This window comes from Hyaena hyaena, unplaced genomic scaffold (genome assembly GCF_003009895.1).
Source record: "Hyaena hyaena isolate Hyena2069 unplaced genomic scaffold, ASM300989v1 scaffold_397, whole genome shotgun sequence".
Lineage (NCBI taxonomy): Eukaryota > Metazoa > Chordata > Mammalia > Carnivora > Hyaenidae > Hyaena > Hyaena hyaena.
The window spans coordinates 436,041-454,601 of NW_024081028.1; the positions used below are offsets into that span (position 1 = coordinate 436,041).

At 37.8% G+C, this 18,561-nt stretch overlaps 1 protein-coding gene and 1 pseudogene across 2 annotated transcripts in view; one reads left to right on the forward strand and one right to left on the reverse strand.

Annotated features, from left to right (window-relative positions):
- Positions 1 to 16,649, reverse strand: part of ZMYM6 (zinc finger MYM-type containing 6) — a 42,865-nt gene extending 26,216 nt beyond the window's left edge. For both annotated transcript variants that reach the window (XM_039251749.1, XM_039251748.1), the window contains exons 1-5: positions 16,541 to 16,649; positions 15,256 to 15,421; positions 6,230 to 6,314; positions 5,130 to 5,379; positions 2,064 to 2,235 (exon numbers count right to left, since the gene is read on the reverse strand). In XM_039251749.1, coding sequence (XP_039107680.1) covers positions 2,064 to 2,235; positions 5,130 to 5,379; positions 6,230 to 6,314; positions 15,256 to 15,348 — 600 coding nt within the window. In that variant the 5' untranslated portion in view covers positions 15,349 to 15,421; positions 16,541 to 16,649. The remainder of the gene's footprint in view (positions 1 to 2,063; positions 2,236 to 5,129; positions 5,380 to 6,229; positions 6,315 to 15,255; positions 15,422 to 16,540) is intronic.
- Positions 62 to 724, forward strand: LOC120244915 (annotated as a pseudogene).
- Positions 16,650 to 18,561: the final 1,912 nt, after the last annotated feature.

The following is an 18,561-nucleotide window of genomic DNA, read 5'->3' on the forward strand; positions in this document are numbered from 1 at the left end:
AAATAAAACACACACACATCCAAAGTAAGCAAAGCCAATTAAAAATCTCTGATCTCTGGTCATGGTGGGTTTGCTGAAGAAGACCACCAGCCTTAGGGGATTGGCTGTGTGTGAGACTCCACACAAGAGGCTAAGAATATTATACACAATGATTCTTGATGTTCATGAGCAAATCCCTAAAAATTCAGCATATAGAAAGTATACAGAACACAGAAACAAATTTAAAAAAACATAAAAAAAAAAAAAAAAAACATTGACAAAAAGGGCCACCTGGGTGGCTCAGTCTTAAGCGTCCGACTTCAGCTCAGGTCATGATCTCATGGTTCATGGGTTCAAGCCCCGCATCAGGCTCTGTGCTGACAGCTAGATCAGAGCCTGGATCCTGTTTCAAATTCTGTATCTCCCTCTCTCTCTGACCCTCCCCTGCTCACACTGTATCTCTCTCTCACTCAGAAATAAATAAAAAAAACATTAAAAAAAAACATTGAAAGAAAGTATACAGAACAGATTACAAATGAAAATTGAGTATGGTTAGAGCGGAACCAGATGTTAAGAAATTAGAAGACCAACTTAGAGTGACCAACTAGAAGAGGTGATTCTTCAGGCTGAAAATGAACTAAGTCTGGCAAGAATAATGATATAGTGGAAACCATGGGAGCCATTAGTGGAAGAGCCTCCTGCCAACCAATGGAAATAGCCAATACAATCATCATTAAATGACTAGCATGTTGATGGGAAACTGATCTAATTAAATGTTCTGTAATTTTAAAAATATTTTCTTGGGGCGCCTGGGTGGCTTAGTCGGTTAAGCGTCTGACTTTCGCTTAGGTCATGATCTCGCGGTTCGTGGGTTCGAGCCCCGCGTCGGGCTCTGTGCTGACTGCCAGCTCAGAGCCTGGAGCCTTTTTCAGTCTGTGACTCCCTCTCTCTCTGACCCTCCCCTGCTCACGCTGTTTCTCTCTCTCTCCTAGAAATAAATAAAAAATAAAACATTAAAAAAAATATTTTCTTATTGCTGATATCTTATAATCAAGAAAACGAATACAGAACATATTTAGGAGACTTGTTAAAATTGTTGACTGTGGTAGTAGGGATTTGTGAATCCATATTTGATATGTAAGGCATTCATTTAAATTATTTCAAAGATGTTGTTTTGTTTAATTTTTTTAACAGAGAAACTGTGGAGAGATTTGAAAGTTAATTGGAAAAGTACTATAGATTTTCAGTGCAGAGTCCATAATTGAAATGTGAAGTATTTTTAGTAGTGTCTTCAACACATCATTTAATGTTTTTTATCCTGAAAAAAAATAGGAAAGGTACTTTTTATTATTGCTTAGACAAATTTATAAGTCACTGAAGTGAAGAAGGTAAGAGTGAAAAACATCAAATTATAGTTGTCCAGTTGAGGAAATTGATTTGGTACTTGAAAGAAAGACATGTTATTTATAGTGGTAATTGTAAAAACATTTTTCTTTATCTCATTTAAAGCACTGAGCTTTCTGTTCCTTAGCCTTTTGTTTTCTTGATCAACCAAAGTACATCAAGGTAGAGAGAAAATTTATGTAAAACAAAAGACATAAAGAGTTCCTAAAGTTTATCTGACTTATGAATAGGCTTATACTCAGAACATCTTAGTCACATATGGGTTCTAACATCAAAATAGAATCACTAGGTGGTTTTCACTAAGTTCCCAGTATGAGTATAGTTGGATATCAAAACGAAGATAAATGCTATCAAAGGAAAGAAACAGTTGGAATAAATTACTTTTAATGTGCCTTCACCCTTTCTTTCTAAACCCTATCATTTCTAAATACTTAAATTTGGTATTTTTTAACTTAACGATAGTACTCTTGTGTGTTTATAAGCATGTGTGTGTGTGTGTGTTGCTATCCCTTGTGGCAAAGCAGAATCAATTCAGAATTTTTCAAATGAGAAAATTGTGTTTTTTCCAACGTATTTCTCCCCTACAGAGCTGTAAATTGAATGGTAAATAAATATTAAATGGAAAAAAGAAAATCTCTGATCTCTGACCAGAATCCCAGGAAAGGTACAATGTAACTTACATCAGCATTCTTCTGACACATGCTGCACTTGGTTGAAACGCTGTTAGTATATATGGTAACAACAGGCTTCTTCTTTAGCTCATAAGAAGAAAGGCATGACTGGCTGCAGAAATCTTTGCTAGGAGAATTTTCAAATCGGGTTGTGATCACATCCTTTGGATTTAAGATGTCTCTAAAAATAAGTAACAAAAGGTAGAATGAAATGTGTTCTTCATAATTCTAATTTCTTCCTCTTTGTGAGCTAAAATAACTGTTTACTAAGGGCAGCTATTGCATGGTAGAAAATGGCTTGCCCTGGATAAGGTATCTGAAAACCTGGGCTTGATGATTAGTTCCATTACTTAGCTGAGTAATTATTCTCTCAATTTCCTCATGTAGAAAATGGGTTTATGATACCTAATTTATAGATGTTGAAGGAAAATTATATTTGAAATATATCCAGCCAGATGTTCATGACCAAAGCAGTGAGGCTTCCAGCTCCAACCAAGTTTCATCCACTGGAGCCAATGGAAGAAGAGGCAGTCCCTCAAGTCCAGGCCACAAAACCCTTGTCCTCTTACTAGCTAGCAGCTGCTAAGAGTAGAAACAGTAGAGACAAAGAATGACATGTTTGTTTGTTAATTTAAATGCAAGATTTGGGAAACAGATGAACTACCAAAGATTAATATAAGAAATAAGCATGACATATAAAACTTAACTATGACTAAAAAGATCAAAGAAACAAGACAAAAGAACTATTGAGGTTTGGTAGCAGAGGACAGATGGAAATAAGAATAAGACAGAAAGAACACAAATAAGTGAATCATTCCATAAGACTCCTCAAGTAATTTTGTTAAGAGCCCATTGATGCAGTAAGCACTAACAGTAAAAACAGATGCTAAGTATTGCCATTTTCTGACCAGTAGAAAAAAACTAAAAGAAATGGTCAGTAATTAGAAGCACTATACGAACCACAAAGAATATAATGGCAGTAATATTATATACAGTGATGTGTACTGAGTAATTGCTATGTACCAGACATTGTTCTCTTTACTCAAATTATCCAACTTAATTATCACAAAAATTCTGTGAGATAATTATTATTATAATTGCCATTTTTCAGATGGGGAGACCAAATCAGAAAAGTTAAATAACTTGTCAAAGTCACAAGCCGGTAAGCAATGAAAACAGAATACAAATTCTAGGCAGTCTGATAGCATATTCAATGGTTCATCATTCCACTATTCTGCCTCCTAACCTAGGCCTTTATTATACAAAACTGTTTCATGGTAAACTATTTAAGAATAACAATAACAACAAAGTACTTTAATTTTCTAAAACTAACCTAATCTTAAAAATAGAGGACAGTGAATCTTGGAAACCAAGTGGATATGTTTACACATGGGTGAAGTTATTAATTTTGAATAGTGATTTTTCTAATAAAAACAAAGCAATAAAAAATGTTACTTAATAAAGTGAATCTGCCAGTGGTATAATATACATATATGTAAACCAAAGAGAATAACTTTTTTAATGGAAATCTGTGCACATGACTATAAATGCATTTTAAACCTTATGCATCCAAATGAATCTTACAGCTCAACGTTAATCTTAGAAAAAACATCTTCCAAAAACATGGCTCCAACAGTCTTCTAATTTATCTTTTATTTACAAGAACTCTAAGAACATCTTTTCAATGTTTTAGTCAAATATCATGTTTAACAGTATGACTGAGTTTAATCGTCTACAATAGTCAACTGATAAGGCATCAAGCAACTTTTGGCAATTTGCAAAAATCAAACCCATGGTATAAAGATAGATTTGTCACCTACTTGGTCTAAAGGAAATGTTTCAGAGGCTCTGAATGCAATGCCAAATCAAGAGATCAAAAAAATTTTTGAATAAGAGCAGCACTGTGGTAAAACATCTCTGACAAGAGTGACTATTTTTAAGAAAATAATATGCATTTAGATGTAGAAGTTGTGCTATGTTCTTTAAAATTTAATTCATTTTATTTTGATATGTGATATGTTGAAACAGAATATCTAAAAAAAAAAAAACAGAAAACTAAACTTACTCTTCTAGATCAGTTTCATGAGAATGCTATAGAAGAGTTTAAATAAGGTATTAGAATTGCATTTTAGAACCAAACAAAATTTGAATATTTATGTAAAATATTTTTAAATTCTTTCCTCTTAGTTGGAGATTTCCATTTTAACAGGATCTTTTAGATACTTAAGGCCAACACCCCAAGCAGATAAAGAAACTGTCACAGATCTCCAAAGACAAAATAAGGGACCAGAAATAATACGGTAAGATACATAATGTGATAAGCTCTGGGCTAACACTGTCTCATTAAAATCTGACGAAGTAGATACTATTTGCCAACGAAGAAACCGAGGCCTAAAAAAATTAAACATCTGGCCCCAACGTCACATAATTAATAAGGGATAGAGCACGATCTAAACCAAGCTCTTAATTTTTTTCACTCTACGTTAATGACTACTGACAACACAGTGTATTTGTAGAACTCCATTACCACAGGAAGAGGCAGAACATGCCAAATTTTTCAAACATACTAAGGTAGAGAAAGAAGTTTATGTGGCTTTGTTGCTATTTCTTCCTCTCTCTGCATCTATGTGTGACTGTAAAGCAATAACTTCAAAGGATTTTTTTTAGAAATAAACACATTATTTCTGTGACCATTTAGAGATTTTTTCTCTTCTACAGTATTAAAAAACTTTTACATATTATTATAAGACCAATGTTGTTCTATGCTATACTGAAATAACTTTCAAGATAATAAATAATCGTGAATGGCTGAAGTCTATAGTCACAGGATATATGAGTGGTCCTATAATTCCCACAAATGGTTTGTTATTTCTTTCCACATTAAAATTTAAACTTAAGGAGACAGAAAACTGGTTAAGATGATACTTATAAACACCATGTCCTTTGTTTAGCATTACAAAGAATTTGCAAAGTTCTCAGTTAAAAAGTTATTTAAAGTAGCAATAGCATATTTGACCTAAACTATATACACACTGAAAAGGTAAAGTAAAAAAGGATGCAATTAAGATTTTATACTTTGAGCAGTGTGTGCAGGTTCTCCTGGGAGGAGGTGGTACGCAGACAGGTGAAGGATATCCAGTGATGCACCGCGTGGAGCAGAAGAGCTGAGTAGATCCTGTCTTATGATACGCGGTTTGCCCTTTATAAAGCATTTTTTTACAACCAGAGCAAAAAACCTGAATAGCTACGGCTGGAACCGAAGGAAGCAATATATTTGGGCCAGATGATGCAAGAGAAAACTGAAAGCCTGGGGTCAACTGTTGGGCTACAAATACAAAATAAGGGGGAAAAAAACAGTTTTAGTATCAACACAAACACATATACATTCTCCATTTTTTAGAACAAATTCTGTCTCCAAATCCAATATTAATGAGCTAATAAACACTCTAAAACAGAGAGTTTCTCAACCTTTTTTTGTGGGGGAGCAGGTTTAAACCTTTTTATAACCCATAGTAAGAACTATATTCCACATTATACTCCAGGAGACATAAACATACATTTCTATGTATGTTTATGTGTGTAAAATTTAATAACTGAAACAACAGTTTCATGAAATGTTTCCTTACTACACCCCATCACAGTCTTATATAATCTTATTCTATTCCCACTTTTTGTTTCTTTATATATATATATATTTATAAATATAAATGTGTGTGCGTGTATATGTATATATACATATATATTATGTATATGCATTTTTTAAAAAGATTTTAAGTAATCTCCAAACCCAACATGGGACCTGAATTCACAGCCCTGAGATCAAGAACCACATAGTCTACTGACTGAGACTGCCTGGTGCCCCTCAATTCCACTTTTCAAAATGCTAGTCGTCAAGACCAGCTACCCAGTTTAAAAAGCACTACTTTATCTTAAGGAAAAAAAAAGACTTATATGAGGTGGTGCTCTCCCTCAGTTTTCATAGTTAGAATATAACAGTATTAATCATAATTAACTTACTCAGTTCTATTTCTTTTTTTTTTTTTTTTTTTTTAGATTTTATTTTTAAGTAATCTCCACACCCAATGTGGGACTTAAATTTACAACCCTGAGATCAAGAGTTGCATGCTCTACTGATTGAGCCAGCCAGATGCTACATACTCAGTTCTATTTCTTACCAAGAGGACTGTCACTGACTGAAAATACAGCACTAATTTTCAGTTCACTTTCTTGAGTTTTTGGCTTTGTGGGATGTCCATACTCCTTAAAGAAAAAGAAGAGAGAGAAGTGAATACAGTGTTAGTATTTAAACAAACTAGAAATTCAAGTAAAAAATAATTCTGTCATATCATTTCTACATTCTAATCATAATCACCTTCATAAATATCTCAAAAGTCAAAATTTACAAGTTGTTAGAATAAAGCTTTACAAAAAAGACCTTTCAGAACTGAAAAATCTTCCATGACAATTATTACTACTTTTCAAATGTAATATATAGCACTCGTATACAGCTACTTCAATGTTGAGCACTATCCTTACTTTAAGCTGTGTTTATAAGAGAACAATAAATGAAATTAAATCTGAATGATGCAGAGTTTGGATCCAATTAGTAATTTTAGCCAACAGACTTATAAACTGTCATATCTATTAATGGCATAAAAAACACAATGCAATCTGTTCGTTATACATAACATCATCACAGCCTAAATCAGACTTATCCTAATTATGTATTCTTTAAAATGCTTTAAGATAAAATATAATCATAAAACAAAATTTTATTTTATAAAACAAAAATTTTAAAATACATATATCTACTTTGAAAAAGACTATTCTTTTTTTTTCATAATTCTTTTTTTTTAAATATTTTTTATTTATTTCTAGGAGAGAGAGAGAGACAGCATGAGCAGGGGAGGGTCAGAGAGAGAGGGAGATACAGACTCTGAGATTGGCTCCAGGCTCTGAGCTGGCAGTCAGCACAGAGCCCAACGCGGGGCTCGAACCCACGAATAGCGAGATCATGACCTAAGCGAAAGTCAGACGCTTAACCGACTAAGCCACCCAGGCGCCCCTGAAAAAGACTATTCTTTATTGAGATCACAACCATCCTACAATTTTGTTGTAGTTAAAATAGCCTTACATATTTCAAAATAAAAAGTTAAGGGGCACCTGGGTGGCTCAGTCGGAAAGCGTCCGACTTCAGCTCAGGTTATGATCTCACAATTTGTGGGTTCGAGACCCGCATCAGGCTCTGTGTTGCCAGTTCAGAGCCTGGTGCCTGCTTAGGATTCTGTGTCTCCCTCTCTCTCTCTCTCTCTCTCTCTCTCTCTGCACCTCCCCCACTGTGCTCTCTCTCTCAAAAATAAACATTAAAAAGTTTTTTAAAAGTCTTACTTTTCTGAAACAATGGTGATAATAAACAGCAGTTGTATTTTAACATTCCTATACTTAGTAAAATAAATGACAGATACATCAGCTCCCAAAGTTACTTTTGAAATTGCTTTGGATAATTACATGCCAAAGACTAGGAACCACTACATTAATTCACCACTTCCCATAGTTAGTGTACATATGGCCCCAAATAAGCTGCTGTCTATTAGTAGGAACTACATTATCTTCTTTATAGATGAGGAAAGTGAAGCTTAGAGATGCTTCAGCAATTTGTCCAAGGTCACAAAGACACTAAGTGCACAGATGGGAATCAAACCCAAGTCTGTCTGTTTCAAAAAGTCATGCTATCTCCCTCACAGATATACAAATACAATATAAAAAAAATTACTATAATGAATTCAAGCCCTAACCCCCACCAGAAATTAAGCTCCCAATTCCTTTCACTCATAGCACCTGTCACAATATGTCACTTCTTACTTATCTGGGTGATAATTTGTCTAACATCCTTCTTCTTTCCTCCATACACGCAAGACTGAAAGGAACATGTCCATCAAGAACAGGCACCGTATCTGTTTTTCTGCCTCTGCACACTCAACATGTGGCACAGTTAACATAACCTAACAGAGAAGGCTCTGGGTTCTGAAAGCAGGCAGAAACAGATATGATCTTGGCTCAAATTATTTAATCTTTTCTAGTTTCAATTTCCTTATCTACAAAATATATTATCTAACCCATAGGGCTATTATGGGGGGATAAATTATTTAATACAGATGAAGTACGTAGCATGATCCCTTACAGATAAGCCAAAACTGAAGCATGATTTATACACAAAAATGCTAGCTTTTATTATTTTCATAAGTATGGCATTTAATAAATATTTGTTGAGGAGTGCCTGGGTGGCTCAGTCGGTTGAGTGTCCAACTCTTGATTTCAGCTCAGGTTATGATCCCAGGGTCATGGAATCAAGTCCCACATCAGGCTCCACGCTGAGCATGGAGGATACATGAGATTCTCTCTCTCTCTCTTTGCCCCTCTCCCCTACTCTTTCTCTGAAATAAATAAATGAACAAATATTCCTTGAATGAATGAATCCAAGTGGATAGTCTTAAACATACTTAAATAACAATAATTTATTGGCACTTGCATAAAGGAGAGGAAGTTAAAAGTACCTATATACACCCTCCTTCAACTTTCCAAAAAGAACACTTAAGAATCAGTATAAAATTAATTTGCCTTATCATCAACTTATTCTCTAATATTTTTCTAACATGTCTGTTAAATTTCCCCCGATCAGTTACTTTTACCTCACAAAGTAACTGTTCCAAATCATCACCACCAAGGCACAACCATGCAAACCATGCAAATAAACGTCCAGCCCCCTGATGTTTCAATTTCACCAAGAAAAAAAGAAACTAAGAACTCCCTCAACACCCTGATTCCCCCCACCACCATGTCTACAAATTGATCAATAAACTGTCCTCTCATTTTCCAGGAAAAAGCAACCTTCTTAACCACAACTGACTAAAAACAGTGTTTGCGTTTGGGATCCCATCTTTCAGCACTGCATACTGTCATGTATCTTTAGCCTTTACCACCCCCCATGCTGGTTTTTTCCTCTTAGCTTATAAAGAACCCATTTTTTGAGAAACTACTTAACTACCCTCTTCTCACTCCTGCCTATGAGCAAGCAAAAAAGTGCCTCATTCTTTTTCTACTTCTTTATTTTTCCTTTAAATGTTTATTTACTGTTGAGGGGAATGGACAGAGAGAGAAGGGGACAGAGGATCTGAAGCCGGCTCTGCACTGATAGTAGAGAACCCCAATGCAGGGCTCAAACTCACAAACCCGTGAGATCATAAACTAGGCCAAAGTCAGACAGTTAACCAACTGAGATCCCCAGGCACCCCTTCCTTATTTTGACTCCCTCCTGAACCTAATGCTATCTGGCTACTGCTTCAACTGAAACTGTTAGTTGTTGTTGTTTGTTTTTTTAAGTGTATTTGTTTACTTAAGTAATCTCTACCCCAATCTGGAGCTAGAACTCATGACCCTGAGATCAAGAGTCACATGCTCTACTGACTGAGCCATCCAGGCACCCCCAACTGAAACTGTTTTAAGATTAACCAATCACCTCACAGTTGTTTAACTCAATAAACATTTTTTAGTTTTATCTTATACGGCTTCTAAGATACATTTGACACTGCCAATGATTCTGTTCACGGTCTTCTGGTTCTTACTTGAACTCATTACTGTGTCTTACTCTCCTTCACTGATGTTCTTATATTCAGCCATAGGGGCATCAGAAGCCCCTAGAGGTCTTGTTAAGACATAGACTGTTGGGCTTCAACCCCAGAGTTTCTGACTCAGAAGGTCTGCACCATGGGGCGCCTGGGTGGCTTAGTCGGTTGAGCGTCCGACTTTCGCTTGGGTCATGATCTCGCGGTTCGTGGGTTCGAGCCCCGCGTCGGGCTCTGTGCTGACTGCCAGCTCAGAGCCTGGAGCCTGTTTCAGAGTCTGTGACTCCCTCTCTCTCTGACCCTCCCCTGCTCACGCTGTCTCTCTCTCTCTCCTAGAAATAAATAAAAAACATTTAAAAAAAAAAAAAAAAAAGAAGGTCTGCATCAGGGTCTAAGAATACACATTTTTAAGAAGCACTCAGATAATGCTGAGGCTGCTGATTGCAGGAACTACTTTGAAGCCACTTTGAAGCCCTAAATTAATCCATTTCCCAGCATTCTGTCCTGAGCGCTGCTCTCCTCTCTACATTTTTTCCCTGAACAATCTCATCCATATTCGTAACTTCAACTATCACCTATACAGGGTTACCAGATTTAGCAAATAAAAAATATATATATATAAGCCTGGTTAAATTTGAATTTCTGATAATCAACAAATATTTTTTAGTATAAGTATGTCCCAAGTATTGCATGCAAACTACTTACTGTAAAAAATCATTACTGTGAACTCGAAAGTGAAATTTAACTGGGCATTCTATATTTTATCTGGAAACACTACACCAAATCTCTAAATTCCACTGCTTCTCAGCCTTTTGGCTAAGATAAAATGCAACTATCTAAATACCATACCCATATATGCAAATGCCTCCCAGTGCAAATTACCAGGTGAATGTCCCACCAGCCCTTTAAACACAACAGATCCTGGGGTGCCTGAGTGGCTCAGTCAGTTAAGCTTCTGACTTTGGCTCAGGTCATGATCTCATGGGTTCGTGAGTTCTAGCCCCATATTGGGCTCTGTGCTGACAGTTCAGAGCCTGGAGCCTACTTTGTATTCTATGTCTCCCTCTCTCTCTGACCCTCCCCTGCTTGTGCTCTCTCTCTCCCTCCCTCTCTCTCTCTCTCTCTCACACACACACACACACATTAAAAATAAACACAAAGATTCCAAACTGTACTTATTACTCTCTCCCAAATCCTGTTCCTAGCCCCTCAGTAAATTGTATCATCAAAAACTCAACTGAGGACAGATACTTCTAAGTAGTCTGGGATTCCTCCTTGACCCACATATCTCATATGCTATCTCTAAGTCTGAGCAACCCTACCTAAATATCTCAAATCTATTCTCTTTTCTTCTCTTTATTGTTGAAACACTCAACCACTAAACATACCACATTCGCTCACCTCTCCATGACTTAGCACATGCTATTTTCTCTGCCTGGAAACTTTAATTGTTACAACTCAAGTGCTACCTGTCCCATGAAGCCTTCCTTTCCTTTCCAGACAGACATAAGGGTGCCTTCCTGTATTCTCCCAATGTACCTTACACAATTTTTTTAGAATAATTACTTAATACTGTGATTTTGTATCAGTACAGAGGTGGCACAAAGCAAAAGAAAAAATACAGTTTGAAAAAAAATTAGAAAAAGAAAGAATACAAGTTTGAAGCCAGGTCCTATTCTAGCTCTGAGGCTGCCTCTGAGTTTGACAAATTACTTAACTTCTCCCTTCTTCAGTTTCCTCGTTTGTAAAATGGGGTAAAAATCTGTCCCTCATATGGTTGTAGATTTTAAATGAGAATGCATACCACACGCTTAGCACAGCTTCTGATGAGGCACGCTCAATAAATATTTACCCCTTTTTCCTGTATCTTTATTCCTCCTTACACTATCAATTTGAGAACAGAGGCCCTGTCTTTTCATATTCTGAAATCTAAATAACTAACACAACAGCCTGCAGTATCATGGTTAAGAGGTTGGGAATCTTTAACCAGACTGTTCGGGTTCACATTCTAGCTCAACCATTGACCAGTTGTATGACCTTTAACAAGTTACCACCTGTCTCAGTTTCTTCGTGTGTAAAGCAAGAATAGTAACATTATTTAACTCCTAGGCCCTGCTCATCAAATGGATTAATCTATGTATCCCACTTAACGACAGTGTAGAACAAGTGCTATGAATTATAGTTAGCAGGAATAAAAACTCAGTGAATGAATGACAGCTCGACTGTGACTCTAATATCCAGAACAGACTCTTAGTAGAGGTATTCCTCACTTTTCAAAAGTTCATGCAACACCACTTCACCTTCACAAATCACTTAGATTAATACCTGCTTTCAACAACCAAAAGAAATCTGAAGATTTTCACTTTTATGAGAAAAGGCAAAAAGCGAAAACAGCCTTCAGCTTTGTTTTCAGCGAGCAGTTACAAAGCAGTGTGCAGCCTGGGAAGTGAGAGCTGCACCACCGAGCTCCTTTCCTAGGAACCACAGTCAGCATCTTAGCATCAACCTGACACTGCTGTAACACTGAACTTCGTAAACATTGGTGCCTTCTCTTCATTTATTTTGTGCACTGAGAGTAAGATGTGTCCTGAGGTATCAGAAAAGCCTAAGAGTGGTTAGTTTTAGGGGTCTAGGAAGGCTCAAAAATTTTTCTATATAAACCAATAGTAATCACTTGATTTTACACCATTTCAGCTTACAAAAGTTTTCATAGGAACACTAGTTTCAGATGCATGAGGGGGAGGCAAGGGGAGGCTATATATCAGAAAATATTGAACATTTTCTGTTTCTCACTTCCTATTTTCCAAACTTTGAACGCAATACGGAAAACACTACAATTTGTTTAACTGGCTTTTCTATCATAGCCTACACTCTCGCTTATGCAAAAAAATTATACACTATTCACCTTGAGTAGCTTTAATATAAACCAAAGAGAACTGAGTTGGTCCCCATCTGCTTACACGAAAATGTAAGCTGTTAGGGGGATTTTCATTATCACAATTTTGATATTAAGAAAGAACACTCAACTCATAGGACAATACTTCTTAAGCTTATATACCACAGACAAGGCATAATGAAAGAAAAATTAGATCTGGAATTTTAAAAACTGGTTTTGTATCCCAACTTGCTACGGGACCTTGGTGAAGTCACTTATTCCTTCAGTCTCAAGTGTCCCCATCTGTGAAACAGAGGCTCTTTTATTCCTATTATTGAGCATGTACTTTGTGTCAGTCATTTGACCAGGAATTGAGGATGCAGGTCAAGTAAGACCAGACTGTATGAAAACAAAATTCAGGGCACCTGGGTGGCTCAGTCAGTTGGGCATCTGACTTCAGTTCAGGTCATGATCTTGTGATCCATGAATTTGAGCCTCACATCAGGCTCTGTGCTGACAGCTCAGAGCCTGGGGCCTGCTTCAGATTCTGTCTCCCTCTCTCTGCCCCTCCCCCACTCATGCTCTGTCTCTCCAGTCTCTCCAAAATGAATAAACGTTAAAAAAATTTTTTTTAAATTCATGGACACGTTGATGCCACAGCAAAAGTGAAACCAATATACAATAGGAAAAATAAAAGAATTATTAATTCTACCCCTGTGACTATCAAACTATATCTTAAAAAAGGAGAAAATCTATGCGAAGCTGCCTAGTTTAGAATGCCACAGGCAGAAGAAATAGCATGTGCAAAGAGAGAAAGCAAAACTCAACAGGATATGCTTTTGAGGAAAATGCAGATAATTTGCAGATGAACAGATTCAAAAAGGTGGGAAGGGTGACCAATGATGCTGAAGACAGAAACAAAGGCCTAAACGTGGATAGTTTGGACGTTACGCTAAAAAGTTCACGCTTTATCACACATGAGGAGACAGGGTCTTTAAAGGGAATGATGTCATCAGGTCTGTAGAGATACAACAGCATCATTATACAGTTTTGATGGAGACTGTGACTACAGGAAAAAGGATGAGTAGGAAATACAGTTCAAATGAGAAATAAGAAATAGGGAGGAAAAGGAAGAGAGAATATAAAAAAGTCTTCAAAGGCAGAATCAACAAAACCTGGCAAACAAAGCAACCACTTTGGAAGAAGAGTAAGAATATACCATCTGGGGGGGAATAAATGTCATGATGCCACCATTGCCCACCCCACACCCTGTAGACAGTCCTCGGAAGCTTCTCAGCACAGTACTCTAGTAAGACATGGAGTTGATAAATGAGATAAAGCTATTTGGTGCCCCGTCCTGAAATAATATTACCTTTGAGATGATGTGAGAAATAAAATATTTACATTATTATTTATTATTTGGTTATTACATTATTTATATTTTTATTATTGGCTTTCTTATTCAATAACTAAAGAGTATCAAGCAAAGAACCATCCAAGAAGAAAAAAATCATTTTTTGCCAAAACAACTAACCAATGTCTCCCATACTGATCTCCACAGATTTCCAATCCTAAAGGTAGCTAGATGGTCTTTCTGAACATATTTATCTCATCTTCCCACTTAAAATCCTGCAATCTCTTTCCACTGCTCTCGGCATTAAAAACCAAAATTCATACCAAGGTCCCAAAGCCTTGCATAATCTGGCCTCAAACTACCTACAGAGCCTCATCCTTGAGGCAGGATAACACAGGTTTCGAAGTCTGACTACCTGGATTTGAATATGGTCTGCCATTTATGAGGTGTGTTCCCTAGTAAATTGCTTGACCTCTTCGTACTTTGGTTTCCTCATCTGTAAAATGGGGGTAATAATATGGTTCTGAGAATGATGTCTGGCACAGTCTAAGCATGTATATCAATAATAATAAGTTAATATAAAGTCACATGCTATTATAACATAATATATACTACACACTGATACATAAATACCATCTATGTTATTGTGGTGTTGTTATTACGATCAACATTATCATCATCACCGTTTTCATACCTTTTCTGTTCCAGGCCCACTGGTCTCACAGCTCTTCAAAAGAACCAGGTAACTTTCCAACTCAGGGCTTTCCTATATGCGGATCCCTCTGTCTGGAACATTCTCTGTGCCTTTGCCTAGTCTACTCATTCTTCATCATTCCGCTTACACATCCTTCCCAAAGGGAAGCCTTCCCTAGGCAGCTTCTGCTCACAACCAAACCTGGGTCAGATTTCCCATTTTAGGCTTTTCTTGAAGAGGCATTTGTCATAGTTTATAATTATATATATTATTTGATGAATTACTTGTGGAATGTCTCTCTCTCCCACTAATGTATAAGCTCAATGAGGGAAAGGACTAAACAGACTCCTCGATCCCCTGGCATAGAACAGACCACAAATACTTACATGATAAAAGGAAGCTTCTGTCAGATATGAGAATTTTATTAAAAAAGGTACCAAGTATTGATGAATAGTAATACACATTACTTTCCTTTTACAAAACGATATACAATTACTAAGATCTTTTCTCATTTACAGAGGAGAAAAACGGATTTACTCACCTAATGGGGAAAAAAATCAGCTTGGGTTCTTTTAACATTGCCTAACTAAAAATCTGAATTCACCAGATAAAAAATAATTTAAAAAATTTTTTATTTAATAAAATGAAATGCTTACTTGAGCATTGTCAGGTTCTTCTTTAATTTTGTCCAAAAGCCCCTGCTGTGGTGCCATTGCCTTGCCACGTTCACCATCCAAAGGTTCTTTCATTCTAATTGTTTACGTAAAGGAACTCCCCAGTCTAAAACTAATAGATTCTTCTTGGGAAAGGAGAGCTGGGCTCCTAAAATACAACATAAGGGATTGGCACTCAGGTTTATTCTTCTCATTTTCTCCTTCATGTTTATATTTAAAGCTTTGTGTTGCACTCAAGGTTTTAGAGTTGAGCCTTTGAAGAACAATTCTTCTGGGGCCACGACTAACTTTAATCTCCCCTCCTTCCTTCTGCTCCTTTAGTAGTTCTCTCCACATATGAAAAGTCTTCTGGCTATAGCTCCCAACCTCCCTAATAACTTTAAAGTCAAACTCTCTGGTCTCTCAAATGCTGAAAGTTACAGAGGGAATCAGACCAGCAGGCCAAAAAAACGGGAAGACGTTACCAAGCAACCAGAGGAAAGGATTCGGAAATACAGTTTCTGACTCCAAGGGAATTAGTACTTGGAGGCCTACCTCTGCTTTTATTTCTCAAAGTGGGGGCACACCAAGCTCCCCACCCCCACTCTTTTGCTGGAGACCTCTGTCAGGGCCCCATTTCTTGGCCTAACGATAAACCAGAACTCCAGATGCCATCATAAGTGAACAACAGGTACACCGTTGTTTAAGTGGACCACCTGCACCTTCCAGGGTCTCCCTGGGGGCCATTCCCACAAATAAGCCCCTCTGAGACTTACTTCTTAAATGCTTTCCTGTAAACAAGAAATTCTATTAGCCATTCAGCAGATTTCCGTTCCCTAAAAGGTAAACGTTCTAAACCCGAACCAAAAAGGAAGCTCCCCCACCCCCACCCCAAAGCTGTCTTCATCCAAAGAGTCAAGCCAGACAAGGAAATGGGCAACTGGTGGAAAAGCCTGTGCGTAAAAAGAGATGAGAACTTTCGACCACTTGCCACAGTTAAAACCATCTATGGGTGCTCATCCCTCCTTGGAGGACGGTATTCGCTCCAAAAGTCTCGTCCCCACCAATAGTCTCCACGCCCGTCACCGAGTACAAACGCGTCAACGTTGTATCGGATAGAGAGAAGACAACCCGCAAATCCCTGTCACCGCGTCTCTGCAGCGAAATGCGCACGGCGTCAGCCGCGCAGCCCGCCTGGCGCCGCCCCCGCCCGGTGCCCGCCTCGTCACGTGGCGCGCCCGCCGCCCCGCCCCGCGCAGCCCTGGCCGCCGCCACCCGCCGTGCTCACCTTCTGGCCGCCTCCCGGCTCCCGAGAGTACCTAGGTAGGTAAGGCAGCCTAGGACCCAACGGACTGCGCGCAAAGACCAGGATTATTTTCTCTTACTGAAATTCTTCCGCTTCATCTATCGCAACGCAACACCCAGCCAACCGTGCGTGCGCAGCTCTGGACTCCGCCCCCCCTTTCCCGTCATGCCCCGGACCTGAGCTGAGTGGGTCTTCCCAGGATTCCCCTTTGCTCAGTTATGGTTGACTTCTTAAAGAGACCAAGACACAAGTGTGAGAAGGTAGAAGAAAGGGTTTAGGGCGGGAAGTTGGGGGCATTAGTTACCTTGCAGTATTCTTTAATGTCTGCTTCCAGAAAGATGACCCGTTAAGAGAACATAAGAATAAATAATGGCTGACATTTATTAAGCCAAGTGCTTACTAAACACTTGGCATGCATCATTCCATTTAATCCTCACCACACACCCAAGAGGTACAAATTTAAAAAAAAAAATTTTAACGTTTATTCATTTCTGAGAGACAGAGTGTGAACAAGAGAGTGGCAGAGAGACACGGAGACACAGAATTCGAAGCAGGCCCCAGGCTCTGAGCTGTCAGCACAGAGCCTAATGCAGGGCTCTAACTCACGAATTGTGAGATCATGATCTGACCCAAGTTAGACCCTTAACCGACTGAGCCACCCCGCCGCCGGCCCAAGAAGTACAAATTTTTAGCTCCGAGAGGTAAATGAATAGATTAATTAACTTGCTCGAAGCCAAGATTTGGTATTTTTATTCAAAATTGTTTTTTGATTTGTAACTGCTGTATAGTATTCCATTTTTATGATCATGCTACAATTTATCTACTATTGATGCACATTTAGATGTTTCCAGTTCTTGGTTATTAGGAATGATGCTGCTGTGAACATTCCTGTCTTATGTTGCACATGTGCTAGGTTTATACCTAGCAGTGAACTTGCTTGTTACATATACACAAAACTTAATGAGAGTTACAGTTGCCCCACATCCTTGCCAATAACTACTACTGTACATCTTTTTGGTTTTAACCACTTTGATGGGGGTATAGTGGTAGCTCTTTGTGGTATTTTATTTTTATTATTATATTTTATTTTTAAATAATCTCTACACCCAATGTAGGGCTCAAACTCATGAACCCAAGATCAAGAGTCACTCTCTCCACCAACTGAGCCAGCCAGGCACCCTTCATTGTGGTTTTAATTTGGATTTCCCAGCTTTCTAATGAGACTGAGCCCATTTTTGGATATCTGGATATCTTCTTTTATGAAGTGCCTGTTCAAGTCTCTTACCCATTTTTGTTTTGGATTGTATGCCATTTTATCATGGATATATATTCTAGATATGAGTCCTTTCTTGAAAATATGTATTGCAAATATCTTCTCCCACTCTGTGGCCAGCCTTTCCACTTTATTATTGGTGTCTTTGACAAACATACAAGACCTTTATGTTTAGTGCTTTTTGTGTCCTGTTAAGAAATATTTTCCAGGGCACCTGGGTGGCTCCATCAGTTGAGTGATCGTTGATTTCAGCTTAGATCATGATCTCAGGGTTGTGGGATCAAGCCCCATGTCTGTCTTTGCACTGAGCATGGAGCCTATTTAATGATTCTCTCTCTCTCTCTCTCTCTCTCGGCACCTGAGTGGCTCAGTTGGTTAAGCATCCAAATTCAGCTTAGGTCATGATCTCACAGTTGGTGAATTCAAGCCCTGCATGGGTCTCAGAACCTGGAACCTGCTTTGGATTCTATGTCTCCCTCTCTCTCTCTGCCTCTCCCCCTCTGCTTTGGAGTATCGCTCTCTCTCTCAAAAATAAACATTAAAAATTCTTTAAAAAGATTTTCTCTCTCCATTTACCCCTCTCCTCAACTCATGTGTGCTGTCTCTCTAAAAATAAAATTAAATAAATTAAAATAAAATAAAATAAAATAAAATAAAACAAATATTTTCCTACCAAAGGTCCTGATTAACTTCTGGAATTGTTATTACTTTGTTTTTCTCATTTAGCTCT